At 42.0% G+C, this 21964-nt stretch overlaps 1 protein-coding gene across 1 annotated transcript in view; it reads right to left on the reverse strand.

Moving 5' to 3' along the window:
• FANCC (FA complementation group C) overlaps positions 1 to 21964 on the reverse strand; it is a 361687-nt gene that overhangs the window by 24824 nt on the left and 314899 nt on the right. Inside the window, exons 12-14 of the mRNA XM_023735819.1 lie at positions 9432 to 9507; positions 6254 to 6335; positions 3390 to 3564 (exon numbers count right to left, since the gene is read on the reverse strand). Coding sequence (XP_023591587.1) covers positions 3390 to 3564; positions 6254 to 6335; positions 9432 to 9507 — 333 coding nt within the window. The remainder of the gene's footprint in view (positions 1 to 3389; positions 3565 to 6253; positions 6336 to 9431; positions 9508 to 21964) is intronic.

Raw genomic sequence — 21964 nt, forward strand, 5'->3', positions numbered from 1 at the left:
TGGAAAGGCCCTAATTTCGCCATCATATTTGAGAGAAAGTTTTGCTGGATATATAATTCTTTGCGGGTAGTTTTTTGCCTTCAAGGCTTTATATATGTCATCCCATTGCCTTCTTGCCTACATGGTTTCTGCTGAGTAGTCCGAGCTTATTCTTATTGACTCTCCTTTGTAGATGACTTTTTGTTTATCCCTTGCTGCTCTTACAATTCTCCCTTTATCTTTGGTTTTGGTAAGTTTGATTATAATATGTCTTGGTGACTATTTTGGGATCTACCTTATGTGGGGTTCGATGAGCATCTTGGATAGATATCTTGTCATCTTTCATGATATCAGGGAAGTTTTCTGCCAACAAAGCTTCAACAATTCTCTCTGTATTTTCTGTTATCCCCCCCGTTCTGGTACTCCAATCACTCATAGGTTATTCTTCTTGATAGAGTCCCACATAATTCTTAGGGTTTCTTTATTTTTCTAAATACTTTTATCTGATTTTTCCTCAAATAAGTTGGTGTCAAGTAATTTATCTTCAATCTCACTAATTCTGACTTCCATTGCCTCAATTCTGCTCCTATGATTTTCCACTGAGTTGTCTAATTCTGAAATTTTATCGTTAATCTGGATTTCTGATTGCTGTCTCTCTATGGATTCTTGCAGCCTGTTAAACTTGTCATTATGCTCTTCTCTGATCTTTTTAATTTCCTTTATTGCACATTCTGCGTTTTGATTAATTTCCTTCCTAATTTCTTGAAGAGTTCTGTATATTAGTCTTTTGTATTCTGCCTCCAGTAATTCCAAGAAATTTTCCTCTTCTGGAAAATTTCTAAATTCTTTATTTTGGGAGCTTGCTGAAGCCATCATGGATTGCCTCTTTATGTGATTTGATATTGACTGTTGTCTCCAAGCCATCAATAAGTTATCATATTTATTCATTTTATGTTTGCTTACTGTGTCCTAGCTTCTTGTTTTGTTTTGATATGACCAAATAGGCTGCTCGTATGAGCTAGTTTGATTATTGGCACCTTTGAAGTGCTAATGTCCTGTCACCAAGTGGTTAGATCTGTTACTAGATATGTGAGCTTAGAAGTCCTCCCAATCCTCCTGTATGGATTCAGCTCAGGTGCCCAGGTAGCTAGCCACCAAGTGTGTGGTGTAGGCTCTCACTTACAGTACAGTCCTAGACAGACATGGGTGATTGGTGTAGGCACAGGCATCTGGCTGCAGCAGGGGGACAAACTCTGAGCAAGGCAGGGGGCTGATGGCCGCCTGCGAGTGTCCAGGAGGAAGGTATGTTCCTATTTCCTAGAGTGCGTGGGTGGGTGGGTTTTGCAGCTGGACTACGAGCATCTCATGATATTGGCTGTAAGGACTAGGGGGCACCTCTTGTTCATGGGCCCCTCTCGCTGGTTGCTAGGTGGTGTGGGTGGAGCCACCAGCCCTCAGGCCCCTGACGTGGGTAGGTGAAGACCCTGCTTAATGGGCAGAGCAGTGTTAAATGTCAAGAACCTGCCACTTCACAGCTGAAACAGTTGAAGTTAGACTTCTGGTATATACCCTGTTGTACTGCGGTAATGAGGGCCTAAGCTGTTGAGATGGGCTGACACAAGTCTGTGCAAGGGGAAAGGCACTCAAAGTCCATGGATCCCTTATGCCTGTGCCTAGGCAAAGGAGCTGTACCTACCCTGGGTTCCTGGCATAGGTGAGCCAGCAGTTTATTTTTTCCCATTTGTTAATGTGTTCACTCTCCAAGGCAGGGAGAGTGGCTCTGGGTGTGTGACAGATCCTACCTCCAGCCCAGGGGACTTCGCAATTGCTGAAGTTGGTCCAGGATCCAGTGCAGAGCAGGGAGTGGGGAGGTAAATGGGAGAGAGGTTTTTCCCTAAGGGGGCTGTTTTTGATCTGCACGGTAGGCTGTACACAAGTACTTATCTCTTGCCGAGCCAGGGCTGCTTCTCACTGGTTTTGGGTGGCTGTGTAGACTCTCTGGTGCTGGGTGTCTCCCAGTGCAGAAAATGTGCCTCCCGAGCACCACCGCTTGACTGCCTCACCACTCCCCCAGAGGTGATCAGGCCTGAAGGGCTCAGGCTCTCGCTGGATCAGGTCTGGGAACTCCTTACTGCGTCCGAACCATCTCTCCCTCTCCCTGCCACTCAGTCCAGTTCCTCAACTCTGCCTTTGATGTTCAGGGCTCTGAGATTGCCATATACAATTGATTTACTTGTTTTTTCAGGTCTTTGTTGTAAGAGGGTCCACCAGAAGCGTCTGACTACTCTGCCATCTTGACCCCGCCTCTTAAGTCATGCATTTTAATTATTATTAAAAATAAGATGATGAAAATTATAAACTAGGATTTTCCTTGATTAATGTAATGTGATATTTTTAAAGGGTGGGGGGGAGAAGGCTTTTTCTTAACCAGATAGCAATACTCAAGTACATATGTGGATTATGATAATTTCTTTTTAAAAAAAAGTTCTATTTTTGATTACAAATAAATTACCATCAAATTTCAACTTTTTAAAATGCAAAACTCATTTCCTTTCCCTTGCCATGCAAGTCTTTAAACAAATAAAATATACAGACATATTTATACTGGTGTCTGCTGTTTTCAAACAACAGAAGACATAAAGCAAAGAGCATTGCTCCATACCTAATGAAACCTGTTCCCTTTAATTATTAAAATCAGCAAAAAGCACTGGCAGTTGAAGTTTCAAAAACCGGCAAATAAATGTTTGCAAGGGAGGTGCCGATGCCTTTAATCAAAGCACTGCTTCCTGTAATTATTATATTCCACATAAAATAACAGCTGTGTCTGCCACAGACAGTTACTAGGTCCTGTACTTAACTGTTCTGTTATTCAGGAAATGACCGTGTCCTTTTTCGGAAGCAAAGTGGTTAATATCATGTGATTCCTTTAGTAAGAGTTCAAAACAAAGCTAGTAATGTGAAGCCCTGCTGCTTGGTCCACGAAAGCAGCCAGTCAAGACTGGAACAGACACAGCCAGGCTGCTGGTCAGAAAGAAGACATGGCCTGAGGGCCAGACCCACTGCAGGTTGGCACTTCTTCCTTTGAGAGCCCCGTCAGCCACAGCGGGGACAGTCCCCGAGGGCAGCGGCCCTGGTCAGGGAAGCCTATGAAGTAAGGGCAGTCCCAACAGCTCAGACAGAACAAATCAGATGGCCCACAGGACAGACGTAGCACCATCTCCTCGGTGCTTCCCAGGAGCATGTCCCATCAGCTCTCTGAAGGCTGGGAAAGGTCTCTGAGCAGAACCAGCACGCAGCCACTTATCACCCACAGAGCTATGGTGCCTATGATTTTGTGAAGACCAAACCCACTCCAGAGCCCATTCCTGAGACCGAGTCGGAACCTTGTACACAGGGGGACTGCCACCCACCATGGTCTGTGCTCTCTGCTGACTCCCATCGTGGGGGCTGGAGGAGAATGCCAGGAGCCACAGCAGGGCCTCCGGTGGTTCGGCTTCTGACATCAGCAACTGCTCAGCCACGATATCAGCCCATCCACCAAAGTGAATGAACAAAAACCAGCTCTCAAAGCCACCTCTGTGGGACCTGGAAGAGAACCAAAACCCATGGCAGCGGCAACTTGATTTCTGTCTCCTTCCTGGTTCTTAAAGCAACTCAAATGTTTGTGAAAGGTTGGCTTAAATTGTACTTACCCACTGAAGTACAACTTGCAAGGAAGGGAAGTTAGACTCAGACAAGTAACTCACAATGCCCTCTGCACCCATGACAGGGAATTCAAAGGGATGACTCTCAAAGACCCCCATGGGTCCAGGGACTGCAGACATTGAAATCTGTACATCTAGGACCTCAGTGCACACAGGGACTTTGGGAAAGGAAGGCTCTGGCCCATGACCAACAGGATGGCACAAAGCAAGAACTGCAGACAGCGCCGCTCTGTCTCCTGCAAGTTCTGGACCACTGGGCTCTGTGAAGATGGGGCCTTCCAGCCACAAAGGCAGCCACCCAGGTGGCTCCATGGCCAAGAAATGAGGGAGGCTCCCAGGGGTCCAGATGGAGGCCATTGAGGGCTGTCTTCCTCCGCTCTGCAGTGCTGAAGGTGGGGAAGTTAGGCTCAGGCAGAAAAGTGTTATTTCCTTTCTGACAAAAGATTCTGATATTTTGGCAATTAGGAATTTTTATTTTTATTTGTATTCTTTCCTGTCATCACCTACACATCGATGTTGGAAAGTTAAAGCCTTTGCAAAGTTACCCTTGCCACATACTGGAAACAGAGAATTGCAATTATTGTTGAAAGGGTAGAACTGATCCAGGTGAGGACCAGTTAATCTCAAATACAGTTACCCTCTCAGCCATTTCATTGCCCCTGGAGAAAACAGAGGAGGATGGACTCTGAGATCATGTTAAGCTGGAACTTTCCTCTTGAACTGGGGGACGTGGCTGGCACAGAAGTGTTCCAGGCCCCCTGCAGTGGCTCTGTCTTTGCTTGGATCTAGTTCTGCATTTGTCTACTTGGTCCAGGGAATTCCCAAGCACTAAACTTGTCCTCAGGAGCCCTGGCAGTGCGGTGGTTAAGAGCTTGGCTGCTAACCAAAAGGTCAGCAGTTCAAATCCACCAGGCGCTCCTTGGAAACCCTATGGGGCAGTTCTACTCTGTCCTATAGGGTCGCTATGAGTCAGAATTGACTTGACGGCAACTTTTTTTTTAAGCATGTCCTCGCCTCCCTGGGTTGTTGCTTTCGTCTCAGCCAAGCCGTCTCTGAGAACAAGTGGTTAAACGTTCTGAAATTGGGCTTGAGGAACAATGGTGAGAAAAGGAAAGAAGGGTAGGAGTATTAGCCTTACTACCTTGTCCCTGAGAAAGAGAGCGGCTAACTCAACGGGCCAGAGCTTGAGGCTCCACCGGTCACGTTTTGGGGGGAGGGGAGATTGGGTTATGATGGCTCAAAGCAAGAAACAGGCTCTACTGTGTCTTTTCACCGCAGCCTCCCGGGAGAACAAGGTGAGCAGCAGGACTCTACTATTCCTTACTCCCATGCCGATCATGCTGGGATCAGGCTCAAGGCCTGCAGAGGTGGGCCTGGTCACTCTCCCTCTCTTCTACCAGTAACTGAGTGTACCAGGTGGTCCCTGGCTGGCTCGCAGAAGCCCCCTCCCACAGTGGACCCCACGGCCTAGGTTAAGGCAGGGCCACAAGTCCTGCTCTTCAACAGACGGACCAGAAATTGTGTGTATGGGGTGACATGGTGCTGCGGGTCATCAGTGCGGCCAGTACTCTGATGCCCATTTGGCTGCCTGTTCTTTTTGTCTATTCTCGATTGTTAAGAATCTTGTGGGGAAGGAGTGAGTCACTGGCACCAACACTGATCATGAAAAAAGGAGCACCACCCATCATCTGTGTGGGCTCAGTGAGGAGACTACAGAGGACTCCAAGATGGGACGTGGCAAAAGTTACCAATGAAGACAGTAGACTAGTATAAAAAATGAGTAAAATATTATTTATACGCTAAAAGCAAGGAAGTTAAGAGGAAGCCGAAGGAAGAAGCATTGTTACAAAGAACGCAGCAAAGCCTAAATGTGAATGCTTTTAGGAAAATAACACATATAAAAGGGTACTTCAGCTTCCAGACTAAGAGACTAGGAAGAAAGGCCTGGCAATCTACTTCCAAAAAATCAGCCAATGAAAACTCAATGGATCATAATGGTCTGATTCCGTTGTGCGTGGGTTTGCCATGAGTTGGTGGTCGACCTGACGGCAGCTAACAACAACAACTAATGCTAGAAGTTAATTTATGTTAGAACGGATTTTTCTAATTTTAGACAAATACTTACTAAAAAAGAAGAGGAGAAATAAGCATTTAACATTCCATCCTACTGTGCAGCGGAAGTTTCGAATCCCCTTCCCTAGAGAGATGGAGAAGACCAAGGGCAGAGAGACCCCCTTCTCCTTCTGCATGGCCGTGGATTCCCAAGAGGTGGGTGCCATTTTTTTCAAGGGTTTGTTCTTTTAATTATTAAGCATGTTTTTCAAAATTTAGAACCAGTTATTACTTAGAACAGTTCCTCTAATAGGTATATACCTATGCACGCCTATTAATTCTGACCTGCTCAAAAGCCACTGCCTGCTTTCTCTACGTCTCCTTAATGATGGTGCTTACATATGTGGTGCCAGTCACAGGTCCAATCATGCTTGACCTATCAGCCTTGCTCAAAAGGAAGATAAAGATCAAGAGAAACCACATGTGAACAGACTTAGGAGTGGTCAGTGTTTGCTTACCTAGTAGTCTGGCCTTCAACTGTTTCTCTGAGCATTTCAGAAATGTGCTTCAATGGCTGGTGCCAAAGTCCCTGTGGGATATCTGTGGGTGGAGAGGGAAGTCAGAGAGGAATTGAAGAAAAGCCAAACCTATGAGGATCATCTGCAGCTAAGACTGGAAGAGTTTTGGGAAATTTCCATTTTATTTTTCTGGTTCATGGAACCCACACCACCTACTTGCATGTTTTTCCCACCAGGGACTCCGGGGTTCCTGGATGGTGCAAACGGTAATGTCCTCAGCTGTTACTGAAAGATTGGTGGTTCAAGTGCACCCAGAGGTGCCTTAGAAGAAAGGTCTGGTGATCTACTTCCGAAAAACCAGCATTGAAAACCCTATGGAGCACAGTTCTACTCTGACACACATGGGGGTGCCATGAGTCAGAACTGACTTGATGACAACTGGTTTGGTGTTTTGGCTTATCTATCTCTTATACCCAGGGAGGAAAGATTCACTGGTGTTACACAGAACTAAACCTCAAAGAGTTCCTAACTCAGGTACAAGGTAGTAGATAAAGACTGCCTAGACAGCCCATTCTAGGATTTAGAAATGCTATGTTATGGTTATCCCAGGATGTTTCTTTCCTATCTACCCGCAACCCACCCTCATGACTAATAATTCGTGGTTTCAAAATACATGGAAACTAATAAAAACAGTCAACAGGGATTAGGAATGGACTGCCCAACTGCTTTCCTTACCGTGATGAATTGAGAATATGACTCCAGGTCTATGGTAAAGAAAAAGTCAGAAAAAACAAACCACACGGCATTATACAAACAAATGTCTTTTCTTGAGTCAGTTTTTCCAGTTTCATAATTATCCTTTGGTTTTAAACACATCTGAACATGTGTGTATCTGCAGTTCTAAGCAACATCTGAAAAAGGTTACCACATTTTCCGGTAGTGATAGATTTTGTAATTGAATATATGAGAAAGATAACGTGAGTGCTAGAGTAACCACGACTACTCCACACGTTATAGATTAAAGGGTCGTTTATTATCTTTTATTATCTCTCTCTCTCCTCTGAACTCCCATACATTTTGACTTGTAGTCTTTTGAAGGCATTTTTCATTTTCTTTTTTGTATTAGTTACTTAGATACTTATTTTACTTGCCCTCTACCCTGTAGCTCCTGAATACACAGGGCTTGTAAGTCATCCATTCCTTACACCCTACAGGACTTCACAATGGACATGAAATACATTTCTGATGAATAACAGATCATATACTATTAAAAAAAATTTGAATTTGCGAATGTACATTCAGTTTTTCCAAAAGTATCTAGACAACTGTTCTAGGAACCAGCATAGGAGATTCTTATACTTCTGCTTGTATCTATTTATTATACTTGGACATAAATCTAGGACAATCACACAAATGAAAAGGTGAACAGGCTGAGTTCATGCTCACACAACACCTTCATCCTTTGTTCATAGGTTTCAAAACTTAAAAAATAACAACTCCAGTACTTTCTCTGATGCTCACTCAGGTTCCGATGCAGGCTACCCTAGGGCTTTGCTGAGCTGATAAGAGCTGTAAGGTGTACCCCCGGCAAGTGGAGTATTGATTTTTCTGTCTTGTCCCATTGTGTCCCCACAGGTTCAGTTTCACAAAACTGTCAGCCAGAGATTCCACTGAGGTCTGTCACCCATTACTTCTAGGACCTGAAAAGATCGTTGTCAAATGGTGCACTTTGGGCAAGAATCTCTACCTTTTACAAAAAGGAAGAGGAATTTAGGTTTTGTAAAATGCTCTGAAAGTTTGGATCATCTGCTTTCCTCAAATGAATCTACTTATTCAAGTCTCAGGAAAAAAGAAGGCAAAAAATGGCACAAAAAAGGGAAATATTATTTGTTCTTTGCCCTTTCCTCTTCTCTTTCCTTCTCGGGTCAGGTAAATGACTTCCTCTCTGGCTCAGCGTTTACTTGTGTCCATGTTGCCCTTCCTACAGGTTTCAAGCTTTGGAGGGAAAGGATGTCTTTATCCTCTATTTCTGAAATGTTACCCAAAGACAAGCTGACAGGCATATTAAGCGATCAACACCAGTTGAATTAAGGATGGACTTGTCACTTCCCCAACTGAACACAGCCTATGGACGACTGACAGATGAAATAGGAGAGACTATGGTCTAATACAAATATCTTACTGAATTGTTTCAAAAGCCTTCCCTTGGTTAGGAGAAATTTCCCCCTATGTTTTCTTGGCTTCGTTTATCATTTTATCTTTTCTTCTACAACAAAGGGTACAAGGAGTAGAAAGAATGAAATACAAATAAATGTACTGCTTTATTCTAACTCAGCCAAGTCTTAGCGTGTTCCTGGATTTCAGGTGGATCTGGCTGGCACTAACAGACGCTCCTGTGTTCTGGAGGCAGACCATCAAAACCTAACTACAGGCCTTTTTTTTCCTTTTGGTAAGTGATTATAACTAGGAAGTCAGGCAAATTCTCATATCAAAGACCACAGAAGGTGAAACCCTGGGATCCTGTTGTTAGTTTCCTTGAGTCTTTCCTTGAGTCAGCCCCCAACTCATGGTAACCCCATGCATAATGAGACCCATGCACAATGAAAACCCATTGTGATCCATAAGGTAGATCACCAAGCATTTCTTCCTAGTCCATCTGAGTATGCAAGCTCCACTGAAACCTGTTCCACATCATAGCAACATGCAAGCCTCCACCGACAGATGGGTGGTGGCTGCACAGGAAGTGTACTGCCTGGGAATCAAAATCGGGCCTCCTGCATGGAAGCTGAGAATTCTACCACTGAATTGTCACTAAAGGGATCTTAGAAATGACCAATTAATTCTAATCCCCTTGTGCTACAGATGAGTAGCCCTAGTTGCACAGTGGTTGAGTGTTCGGCTGCTAACTGAAAGATCAGTGGTTGGAACCCACTGGATGCTCCACAGGAGAAAGATGTGGCAGTCTGCTTCTGTAAAGATTACAGCCTTGGAAACCCTATGCGGAAATTCTACTTTGACCTATAGGGTTGCTATGAGCTGGAATTGACTCGATGGCAACAGATTTGGTTTGGTTTTGGTTTTGGTGCTATAGATAAGGAATTGGGAGGGGAGGGCTATGATTTGTCAGTGTTCTTCCCCAGAAATCATTTTAATATGGGTAAAATCAACTTTAACTTACCTTTAGGGTTTTGGAGCAGTGCCATGACAAGAGAGGTAGAAGCATAAGGAAAGTAGGTCTTGAGGGCAAACTTCAGCTGCAAAAGAACCAAAAATATAAAACAGCATGCAACGTTAGGATTGGAAGGCATGGTAAAAAATATATAAAACCTGTATGTATCCTTCTGCCCCAAAAGATCCACTAGTACTAACATGGTCAGAATGTTTTCTTAAACATTTATTAAAAAAGATGCTTCCAATAGCCTTGTAAACATATTCCAAAAAAAAAAATGAACCTTTTTAACTCACCTTCCAGAACTTAAAAAAAAAAAGTTATACTCCTGATGATTTTATATGAGTTCTCTGCCTCATGTGAACCCAATTACATACACACATCTTTCTATTTAAATGGGAGTTGCTGGGCAGTATGAGATATTAGGTTTATAATATGGTTTCTTAACAACAAAAAAAAGCATAAAACAGTAATAGTGCTAATGTACTTTGAGGACCAAAGTGCTATAGCTATCCACCCCTTCAGAAGGTAGACAAGCTTTGAACAACTTTTTTTAAAAAATGAAGTAAAATCTAGAAACAGTGAAATGCATAAGGGCTTTAAGTGTACAATGGGATGAGCTTTGGTAAGTGTATAAATCCACGACTACCTCCACAACCAATCTACAGAATATTTCCACCACCCCAAGAGGTTCCTTGTGCCTCTGACAGTCAATCCACCCACCCTACCCTGGCAACTACTGTTTTGATTTCAACATGAGAAATTAGTTTTGCTTGTTCTTGAATTGCATATATAAAAATAGAATTACAGAGTATGTATTCTTTTCTGTCTGGCTTCTTTGGCTCAACATTTTTTTTTTTTTTTTTGAGATTCAACTATGTTATTGCATATTAGTAGTTCATTCTTTTTTATTGCTCAGAAGTAGTCACTGTATGAACATGCCATAATCTGCTTGTCCATTGTCCTACTGATTGGCATTTGGGTTATTTCCAGTTTGGGGCTATTATGAAGAAACTGCAATAAACATTCTTATCTATGTCTTTTTGTAGACATGTGTTTTCATTTCTCTTAGGTAAATATTATAGCAGTGGAATTACTGGGCCATAGAGTAGACCCAGTAACTTAACCCAGTAACTTGCTTCTTTAACTTTATAAGAAACTGCCATACAGTTTTCCAAAGCAGTTTTACCATTTTACACTCCCACCAGCGATGTATGAGAATGCCAGGTGCTCCACATGTTTATCAACATTTGGAACTGTCAATCTTACTAATTAATTTTAGCTGTTCTAGTGGATGTGGCAGGTTATCTCATTGTGATTTTACTATATATTTTCTTGATGTCAAATGATGTAGAACAATTTTCATGTGTTTATTGCCTATTTATTTATCTTGGTTAAAGTGTGTATTCAAGTATTTTGCCCATTTTTTAAAAAAATGGGTCATTTCTTACATAATTATAAGAGATCTTCATATATTCTGGATACAAATTCTGTCCGATATACGTACTACAAATATTTTCTCCCCAATGTGGCTTGCTTTTCCATTTTCTTAATGATGTCTATCAAATAGCAGAAGTTTTAAATTCTGATCAATCTGAATTTATTCATTTTCTTGTGCTTTTTTGCATTTAGTTTACCTCAAAGTCAAAAAAGATATTCTCCTATGTCTTCTTCTAGAAGCTTTATAGTTTTAGCATTTATGTTGAAGCCTATGATCCATTTCCAATGATTTTTTGTGTGCTTTGTTAGGTAGAGGTTGAGGTTCATTTATTTCACATACAGATATCCAGTTGTTCTTGCACCATTTGTTGAAAAATTTCCTGTCATCATTGAATTGCCTTGCCACCTCTGTCAAAAATCAATTTACTATATATGTGTTAGTCTATTTCTGGACTCTATTATATCCCACTGATCTATGTGTGGGGAAAATAATTTAACTTTATCCAAAGTAAGTTGGTCTTTGCCCTTGTTTCCTGAGAGATGACTCTAAAACCTTGTAATTTCCTGAGTAATAGAGGTGTCTTTGTTGGTCTCCAGACCACACCTGAGGGTTTGTGCTAATGAATGTGGGCTGGCCAGGCCATAAAGACCACTGAATGCCCTGATATCAGATGACCTCATGGAGGGGTGGGGCATTATTCAATCAATTATGCTTATGCAGTGAGGCCCAATCATGCCTACATAATGACTCCAATAAAGGCTCTGGACACTGAATCTCCATGAGCTTCCTGGTTGGTGAAAGACATTAATATAAGTAGGAGGTAGTACACCCCTGGGGATATGGACACTCTGTATTGGGAACCCTCCCAGACCTCACCCTATGCCTCTATTTATTTGTATTCTTTCTTGTTATAACAAAAGTATAATCATAAGTATAGTGCTTTCTATGAATTCTGTGAATCATTTCAGCAAATTATCAAACCTGAGGGAATGAGTAGTAGGAAAAAGCAGGTCAGAAGTGAGGGGGACTGGGAACCCCTGAGCTGGTATCCTGAGGGGATATAGGGGACCCCTCAATTGATAATCAGCAGGTCAGAAGTAAGGGAGTACAGGGGAGGCCCCTAAGCTTGTGGCTGGCATCCTGAAAACCCCAAATTTGTAGCCACCAGATCAGAAGAGAGGGTGTCATATGGACTCCCAAACTTCAGACTAGCGTCTGAAGTCTTGGGTAGACTTGGCCATCTGGAGGCCTGTGCCCTGTAACTTGTGAGCTTTGACCTAGCTCCAGGTGGCTAGGGTCAGAGGAAGAAGTCTGCATGTGCAGCTGGTGTCAGAACTGAACAGAGAAGTGAAAAGTGGGGGTTTTGATTTACGTTGATTATTATCCCTTAGAAAGTGACAGAAAAAACAGATTAGTTATATTGTCATATATGTCTATCCTTTTGTCAGTACTACACTATCTTGATTACTGTAGCTTTATAGGGAATCTTGAAATCAAGTAGTATGAGTCCACCAATTTTGTTTTGGCTTTCAAAATTGTTTTGGCTGTTCTAAGTCCTTTATTCCATATATTCCATTTAAGTTTTAGAATCGGCTTCTCAATTTCTATTTAAAAATGTTTTCTGGGATTTTAATTGGGATTGCATTGAAGCAATAGATCAATGTGGGGAGAATAGATACTTTAACGATTCATGAATATGGTTTCTCTCTCTGTATGTTTAAGTTTTCTTTAGTTTCTCTAAGAAGCCCTGGTGACACAGTGATTAAAGCACTCATCTACTAACCAAGAAGTCAGCAGATTGACCTCACCAGCCGCTCCGTGGGAGAAAGATGTGGCAGTCCGCTCCCGTAAAGATCACAGCCTTGGAAACTCTATGGGGCAGTTCTCTGTCCTATAGGGTCACTATGAGTCAGAATCAACTCAATGGCAGTGGGTTTGGTTTTAGTTTCTCTAGCAGTGTTTTGTCATTTTCAGTGCAGAGGTCTTATACATCTTTTGTTAAATTTATTCCTAAGTATTTTATGTGTGATGGTGGATTTATCTATTTCTCCTTTTACTTACGTTAGTTTTGCTTCATTTTAGACTTTGTTATTAGGCACACATTCATTTGTAACTGGTACGTTCTCCTGATGAACTGACCATTTTGTCATTATGAAATGCCCTCTTTATCTCTTGTTTTTTCACCCAATCTGACATCTCTGCCTTTTTACTAAAAAATTTAGTAAATGTTCATGTAATTTTTATAATTAGTGTACTTGTTGGTATGTTTAGGCCTATCTTTAGTATTGGTTTTCTTTTTGTCCCATCTATTCTTTGTTCCTCTGGTAGCCCCCAGTTCTGTCCTTTGATACCTCAAGACTGTCAGATTGTGCTTTGAATTCCGGCCACTGTGCCTCCCCTCACCCTCACCTCACATGGATGGGGAAGAGCCCTCAGGGGAAAAGTAGAGTACCCAACGTGGTTTCCTTTTTCAAGGGTCGAATCCCTCTATTTCTGTTAGTTTTTCCTGTTCTTCAGGACCCTCAAATAGCTTTTTAAAACAATATTTTGCCCAGAGTTTATCATCTTTATCTGCAGGAAATTTAGTCTCCTGTATTACCAGACTTTGCCATTACTGGAACCAGAACCTGAACTGATTTGTTGTTTGTACTGAAAGCTCAGGAAAAGTGGCCTGCCATGACAACCTAAGGCTTTGCCCACTAGTCAGATTGGGCACATTGATGGAACTGCAGTGTGCCCCCACACAGAACAAGGGTAAGAGGAATGGATAAAAGGAGAATGAGAAGCATTAAAAATAAAACTATCTGACAATGGGGAAGAATGTGGAGTAATGCGATCATTATAAACTGCTGAGAGGAGTGTAAACTGGCACCAATGCTTCTGAAAACAATTTGGCGGTATCTACTAAAGCACAGAAAACCCTATCAGGCAGTTCTACTCTGTCATATGGGGTTGCCATGAGTCAAAATTGACTCAACAGCACCTAACAACAACACTAAAGCTGAACCTTTGCATACCCAATAACAAGTACTTCTGCGCCTAAGGATATATTCAAGAATGCTGAAAGCAACCTTGTTTGTAATAGAAAAAAATCTGGAAACAACTCAAATGCCCATCAACAGAAAAACGGACAGATTGTGGTGTATTTTCACATGGTGAGTGGAAAAACAAGTGTCAAAAGACTATACAGAGTGTACAAAAACAACCAAAACTAACTCTTAACAAAATTCTAGCCAACAGAATTCAGCATCATATTTAAAAAATAATACACCACGACCAAATGGGATTCATACCAGGTATGCAAGGATGATTCAACACTAGAAAATCAATCAACGTAATCCACCACATAATAAAACAAAAGAAAATCACATGATCATCTCAATCAACATAGAAAAGGCGTTTGATAAAGTCCAGTACCCATTCCTGATAAAAACTCTCAATAAAATAGGTACAGAAGGGAAATTCCTCAACATAACAAGGGCATCTATACAAAACCAACAGCCAACATCACTCTTAATGGAAAGAGGCTGAATACATTCCCCCTGAGAAACGGAACAAGACAGGATGCCCTTTATCACCACTCCTATTTAATATTGTGCTAGAAGTCCTAGCCAGAACAATAAGGCAAGAAAAAGAAATAAACAGCATCCAAATTGGAAAGGAAGAAGTAAAACTGTCCCTATTTGTGGATGATATGATACTATACATAGAGAACTCAAAGGACTCCACGAGAAAACTACTGGAACTAATAGATTCAGCAGAATAGCAGGATATAAGATAAACATACAAAAATCAGTTGTATCCCTATACACCAACAAAGAGAACTATGAAAAGGAAACCAGGAAAGCAATACCATTTATACTATCCCCTAAAAAAACAAAATACTTAGGAATAAATCTAACCATGGATGTAAAAGACCTATACAAAGAAAACTACAAAACACTACTGCAAGAAACCAAACAAGACCTACATAAGTGGAAAAACATACCATGCTCATGGATAGGTAGACTCAACGTTGTGAAAATGTCAATTCTCCCCAAAGCAATCTACAAATACAATGCAATCACGATCCAAATACAAACAGCATTATTTAATGAGATGGAAAAGCTAATCATTAACTATATATGGAAAGGAATGAGGCCCCAGGTAAGTTAAGCACTACTGAAGAAAAAGAATAAAGTAGGAGGACTTGCACTACCTGACCTCAGAACCTACTATACAGCTACGGTAGTCAAAACAGCCTGGTACTGGTACAATGACAGACACCCAGATGTAAATCCATCCACCTGTGGTCACATGATCTTCGACAAAGGCCCAAAGTCCATTAAACGAGGAAAAAGACAGTCTTTTTTAACAAATGGTACTGGCAAAACTGGATGTCCATCTGTAAAAAAATGAAACAGGACCCATGCCTCACACCACACACAAAAACTAACTCAAAATGGATCAAAGACCTAAATATAAAACCAAAAACTATAAAGATCATAGAAGAAAAAATAGGGTCAACACTAGAGGCCCATTAACAGGATACAAACCATAAATGACAATACAGAAACACCAGAAGATAAGCTAGGTAACTGGGATCTTCTAAAATTAAACACTTATGCTTATCAAATGACTTCACCAAAAGTGTAAGAAGAGAGACTACAGACTGGGAAAAATTTTTTGGCTATGACAAATCTGACAAAGGTCTAATCTCTAAAATCTATAGGAAAATGCAACATCTCCAAAACAGGAAGACAAATAATCCAATTAAAAAATGGGAAAAGGATATGAAGGATATGAACAGACACTTTACCAAAGCCATTGGAGAAATGCAAATCAAAAGCACAATGAGATACCATCTCACACCAACTTTACTGGCACAAATTTAAAAAAAAAAAAAAAACAGCAGAAAATAACGAACGTTGGAGAGGCTGCAGGAAGATTGGAACTCTTATGTATAGCTGGTGGGAATGTAAAATGGAAATGGTACAACCAATTTGGAAATCAATATGATGCTTCCTTAAAAAGCTAGAAATAGAAATACCATACGAACCAGCAATTCCACTCTTAGGAATATATCCTAGAGAAACAAGAGCCATTACATGAATAGACATATGCACATCCATGTTCATTGCAGCATTATTCACAATAGCAAAAGATGGAAACAACCTAAGTGCCCATCAGCAGATGAATGGATAAACAAACTATGGTATGTACACACAATGGAATATTATGCAACAATAAAGAACAATGATTTATCTACGAAACATCTCACAACATGGATGAATCTGGAGGGCATTATGCTGAGTGAACTAAGTCAATCACAAAAGGACAAATACTGTATGAGACCACTATTATAAAAATTGATGAAAAGGTTTACACACAGAAAGAAAAAATCTTTGATGGTTACATGGGAGGGGAGGGGTAAGGAGGGAAAAACACTAACTAAACAATAGACAGAACAAAACAAGGGGATACTGCGTTGTTTAAAGTCAGGAAAAGTATGCGTCAGAGTTGTATCCTTTCACCATACCTATTCAATCTGTATGCTGAGCAAATAATCTTAGAAGCTGGACTATGTGAAGAAGAACCGGGGCATCAGGATTGGAGGAAGACTCATTAACAACCTGCGTTATACAGATGACACAACCTGGCTTGCTGAAAGTGAAGAGGACTTGAAGCACTTACCAATGAAGATCAGAGACTACAGCCTTCAGTATGGATTACACCTCAACATAAAGAAAAAAAAAACCTCACAACTGGACCAATAAGCAACACCATGATAAACAGAGAAAAGATTGAAGTTGTCAAGGATTTCATTTTACTTGGATACACAATCAACATTCATGGAAGCAGCAGTCAAGAAATCAAAAGACACACTGCATTAGGCAAATCTGCTGCAAAAGACTTCTTTAAAGTGTTGAAAAGCAAAGATGTCACTTTGAAGACTAAGGTGCACCAGACCCAAGCCATACTGTTTTCAATTGCCTTATATGCATGTGAAAGCTGGACGATAAATAAGGAAGACCAAAGAAGAACTGATACCTTTGAATGGTGTTGGTGAAGAATATTGAATATACCATGGACTGCCAAAAGAACAAACAAATCTGCCTTGGAAGAAGTACAACCAGAATGTTCCTTAGAAGCAAGGATGGCAAGACCACATCTTACATACTTTGGACATGTTATCAGGAGGGATCTGTCCCTGGAGAAGGACATCATGCTTGGTAAAGTAGAGGGTCAACGAAAAAGAGGAAGAACCTCAATAAGATGGACTGACAGTGGCTGCAATAATGGGCTCAAGCATAACAACAATTGTGAGGATGGTGCAGGACCTGCAGTGTTACGTTCTGTTGTACACCAGGTTGCCATGAGTCGAAATCAACTCAATGGCACCAAACAACAATAACAAACAGTAGATAAGTGTTAACTTTGGTGAAGGGAAAGACAGTGCACAATACTGGGGAAGCCAGCACAATTTGACTAAAGCAAGGTCATGGAACTCCACAGACATATCCAAACTCCCTGAGGGACTGAATTACCGGGCTGAGGGCTGGGGACCATGGTCTTGGGGGACATCTAGCTCAACTGGCATAACACAGTTTATAAAGAAAATGTTCTACATCCTACTTGGGAAGTAGCATCTGAGGTCTTAAAAGCTTATGAGTGGCCATCTAAGATACTCCACTGGTCTCACCCCATCTGGAGCAAGGGAGAATGAAGAAAACCAAAGACACCAGGGAAAGATTAGTTCAAAGGACTAATGAACAAAAACTACCACAGCTTCCATCAGACTGAGTCCAGCACAACTAGATGGTGCCCGGCTACCACCACTGACTGCTCTGAAAGGGATCACAATAGAGGGTCCTGGAAGGAGCTGGAGAAAAATGTAGAACAAAATTCTAACTCACAAAAAAAGACCAGACTTACTGGTCTGACAGAGATTGGAGAAATCCCGAGAGTATGGTCCCCGGATACTCTTAATTCAGTACTGAAGTCACTCTCTAGGTTCACCCTTAAGCCAAAGATTAGACAGGCCCATAAAACAAAATGAGATTAAATGGGCACAACAGCCCAGGGACAAGGACAAGAAGGTGGGAGGGGACAGGAAAGCTGGTAATGGGGAACCCAAGGTCAAAAAGGGGAGAGTGTTATTATGTTGTGGAGTTGGCAACCAATGTCACAAAACAATATGTGTATTGTTTAATAAGTAACTTGCTCTGTAAACCTTCATCTAAAGTACAATGAATAAAAAATAATAATTATAAAGGAGAATGAAGAATACCAAAGACACAAGGAAAATATCAGTCCAAAGGACTAATGGACCACACGAACTGCAGCCTCCACCAGCCTTAGCCCAGAAGAGCTACACGGTGCCCGGCTACCACCACCAACCACTCTGACAGGGATCACAATAGAGGATCCTGGACAAAGTGGGAGAAAAATGAAGGACAAAATTCAAATTCACAAGAAAAGACCAGACTTACTAGTCTAACAGAGGCTGGAAGAACCTCCGAGACGATGGCTCCCGGACACCCTGCTAACTCAGAACTAAAGCCACTCCTGAAGTCCACCTTTCAGCCAAAGATCAGACAGGACTATAAAACAAACAATAACACACATGAAGATTGTGCTTATTAGTTCAATCAAGTATATGAGATGAAACGGGCAACAAATTGCCCAAAAGCAAAGGCAAAAATGCAGGAAGTGACAAGAAAATTGGACGAATGGACACGGGCAACCTGGAGTGAAAAGCGGGAGAGTGTGGACATATTGCTGGAATTTCAGAACCAATGTTACAAAACAATATGCATAAATTTTTGAATGAGAAACTAATTCACACTGTAAACTTTCACCTAAAGCACAATAAATTAAAAAAAAAAAAACTAAACTAAACAAAACATGGTTTAGGCAATTGTATACATGTGAATAAACTTTTAAAAAAAGGGAATGGTATGATAAACATCAAATTCACGGCAGTGGTTAATTGAGGGGAGAAAGGCAGGGTAATGGGATAGAGGAGGAATACATGGATTAAAAAAAAAACTAAACTCGTTGTCATTGAGTCAATTCCAACTCAGTGATTCTACAGGACAGAGTAGAACTGCCCCATAGGCTGGTGGATTCAAACTGCTGACCTTTTGGTTAGCAGCCGATCTCTTAACCACTGTGCCACCAGGTCTTGCTTTAGATATTGGATTCAAAGATACCCATTTTATTAAGAATGAATGAATGAATAAAACAAAGAAAAGAGTGTCATGTATGGACCAAGTATGACAGGGTGTCATGCATCAAGAGTTATAATTAGTCTAAAAATGGGCACCCAAGGTCTGTGTTTAAAAAGGCAGGGGGCCAGTAAATGAGAATAGCCATCAATTACAAAGGCAGATGATCAGTTATAGCTCTAGAAGAGAAATGAAATATAACATGGAATTCTGTCACTAGACAGGAAGTTATTTGCAAAGGTAAGAGACTACTGCTCTCTTACTCTGAGTCAAAGGTGAGGGTGATGAGTACCTAGTTCTTTCCAGGTACTTCCTTGCCTTGCTCCGGGACCAGTTCCCTGCACCACCAGATACACGTGGCCTGGTCAAGGCACTGTTCTAATAAAAGGCAGCTGCAGCTCCATTCCAAATCCATAGGCCCCAAGGCCAACACAGAGACTCAGCAGCAGTGTTCGTAAGAAAAGCAGACTTGTGCTGAAGCTACAGAGCAATACTTCTTTCATCAGTGTCCCCCACCTAGGTGAGGCCAAGGGGCCAAAGGGAGAGGCCTCCTGGAGGTCAGTTCCTAACTGGGAAGACAAAGAATGTCCAAGTCAGGAGAAGAGGTATTTATGGTCATGCCCTGAAGTAACTGTGAGGGCTAGCCCACGCCTGTCAGCAGAGCTATCCACTTGAATTCCAAGCTGGGTATCATGAATAACACAGTCTGGATACCTTCCTCAGGGAAAGGGAGGATGGGAAAAATAAATCATATTTATCATCGCCTTAAAAAGTAGAAGCATCTGCTAAAACCCAAGTGGCTTCTTTGGTACATGGTATGTTGGATTTTAGTGGAGCTGAACACCAGGCCCTGCTGTCACAAGTCAAACTGTAGAAAGCACCACAGGGGCCACGGCACACTTCACGGGGAAGATGCCCTGAGCCGGGGTGCTCCCAACAGGCAAAATGCCACATAAATATTAAGTCTATGGCTATTAGAGTCCGTGGGTTGCACAGTGGTTAACACTCTTGGCTTCTAACCAAAAAGTTGGTGGTTTGAGTCCACCCAGAGGTGCTCTGGAAGGAAGGCATAGTGATCTACTTCCGAAAATGAGCCATTACTGTGAGGAAATAAATTTCTCTTTGTTAAAGCCATCCACTTGTGGCATTTCTGTTACAGCAGCACTAGATAACCAAGACACAATTTGGTACCGGGAGTGGGGTGCTGCTCTAACAGATACTTAAAATGTGGAAGCAGTTTTGAAACTGTGACTATATAGAGGAGTGGCAGCGACAGAGGACCAGCAGCAGCAGAACCAGGAGACCAGCGCGCTGGAGCCAACCCACAGAGCCAGAGAGCTGAGTGCCTGTGTGAAGGAGGCTTACTGGCAGAGTGGGGTGCCTCCGGGCACTTACGGGTGGCACTACAAAGCTTTGGAACACTTGCCCCAGCAGGGCAGATGCAAGTGTGAGGCTCGAGGGCCGAGAGGCCACAGGAAGCCGAAGCTGAAGAGACAAGGGACACAAGAAGCCAAGCTGTCTCAGTCTCAAAAGGTATGGCCAGGACCTCTGGGGTTTCAAAGCGTGGAGCTATGGCCTCTGGTGTTTCTAAGAGTGGAGTCGTTACTCAGGTGGACTGGGAGAATGGGGCTACCTAAAGCCATGGGAGCAGAGTTGCTGTCCCAGTGGGCCTGGAAGGTGGAGCTGAAGCCCAGGGCTGAGGGACCCCCCTCAGAACCTGGAGAGGGTGGCCAGTACCTAGAGTCTAGAGGGCAGGGCCATTATGTAAATTGTCTCAGAGAACAGAGTTTTATTTTGAAAGCCTTGAGGGCTAATGTAATGTGTTCCACTGACTTGCTTGGCGCCTGTTATCCCTTCTTTTCCTCCAGTTTCTCCTATTTGTAATGGAAAGTCTAGCTTGTGCCTGTTCTGCCATTGTACCTTTGGAAGCAGATAACTTGTATTCTAGATTTTACAGATGAAGGAGAATTTTTGGATTTTGGACTTGGAGTTAAGACTTTTGCTATGATATGATAGCATGAATATGTTTTGCATATTGCAAGGATGTGATTTTTTGGGGGCCAAAGGGTGGAATGTCATGGATTGAATTATGTCCCCTAAAACATGTGTGTATCAATTTGGCTGGGCCATGATTCCCAGTATTGTGTGGATGTTCTCTATTTTGTGATTGTAATTTTATGTTAAAGAGGATTAGGGTGGGATTATAACACCCTTACTAAGGTCACATCCCTGAGCCAATGTAAAGGGAGTTTCCCTGGGGTGTAGCCTGCACCACCTTTCATCTTACAAGAGATAAAAGGAAACGGAAGCAAGCAGAGTTGGGGACCTCATACTACCAAGAAAGCAGCACCAGGAGCAGAGCACGTCCTTTGGACCTGGAGTCCCTGCGCCTGAGAAACTCCTCAACCAGGGAAGATTGATGAGAAGGACCTTCCTCTAGAGCCGACAAAGAAAGAAAGCATTCCCCTGGAGCTGACGCCCTGAATTTGGACTTTTAGCCTACTTTACTGTGAGGAAATAAATTTCTCTTTGTTAAAGCCATCCACTTGTGGTATTTCTGTTACAGCAGCACTAGATAATTAAGACAAAAACCCTATGGAGCAGAGTTCTACTCTAACACATGCGGTCACCATGAGTTGGAATGGACTCGACAACGACTGGTTTGTTTTGTTTGGTTTATGGTTATTAGAAAGAAAAAGCCAATTAAACTGCCCAAAGGTAAAAGCTCCCTGGTAGAAAGGTTTCTATTTCACATGGTCACTCTCACTGGTCAGCAGCCCTGTGATGCTTAAAGTATCAGCTTGGCTAGGTATGGTGCCCAGTTGTTGGTCAAACACTAGTCTGGGCTCTGTTATGAAACAGCTGTTGTTGTTAGCAGCCACTGAGTCGGC

The sequence above is a fragment of the Trichechus manatus genome, unplaced genomic scaffold (assembly GCF_000243295.1).
Source record: "Trichechus manatus latirostris isolate Lorelei unplaced genomic scaffold, TriManLat1.0 scaffold00082, whole genome shotgun sequence".
Classification (NCBI taxonomy): Eukaryota; Metazoa; Chordata; class Mammalia; order Sirenia; family Trichechidae; genus Trichechus; species Trichechus manatus.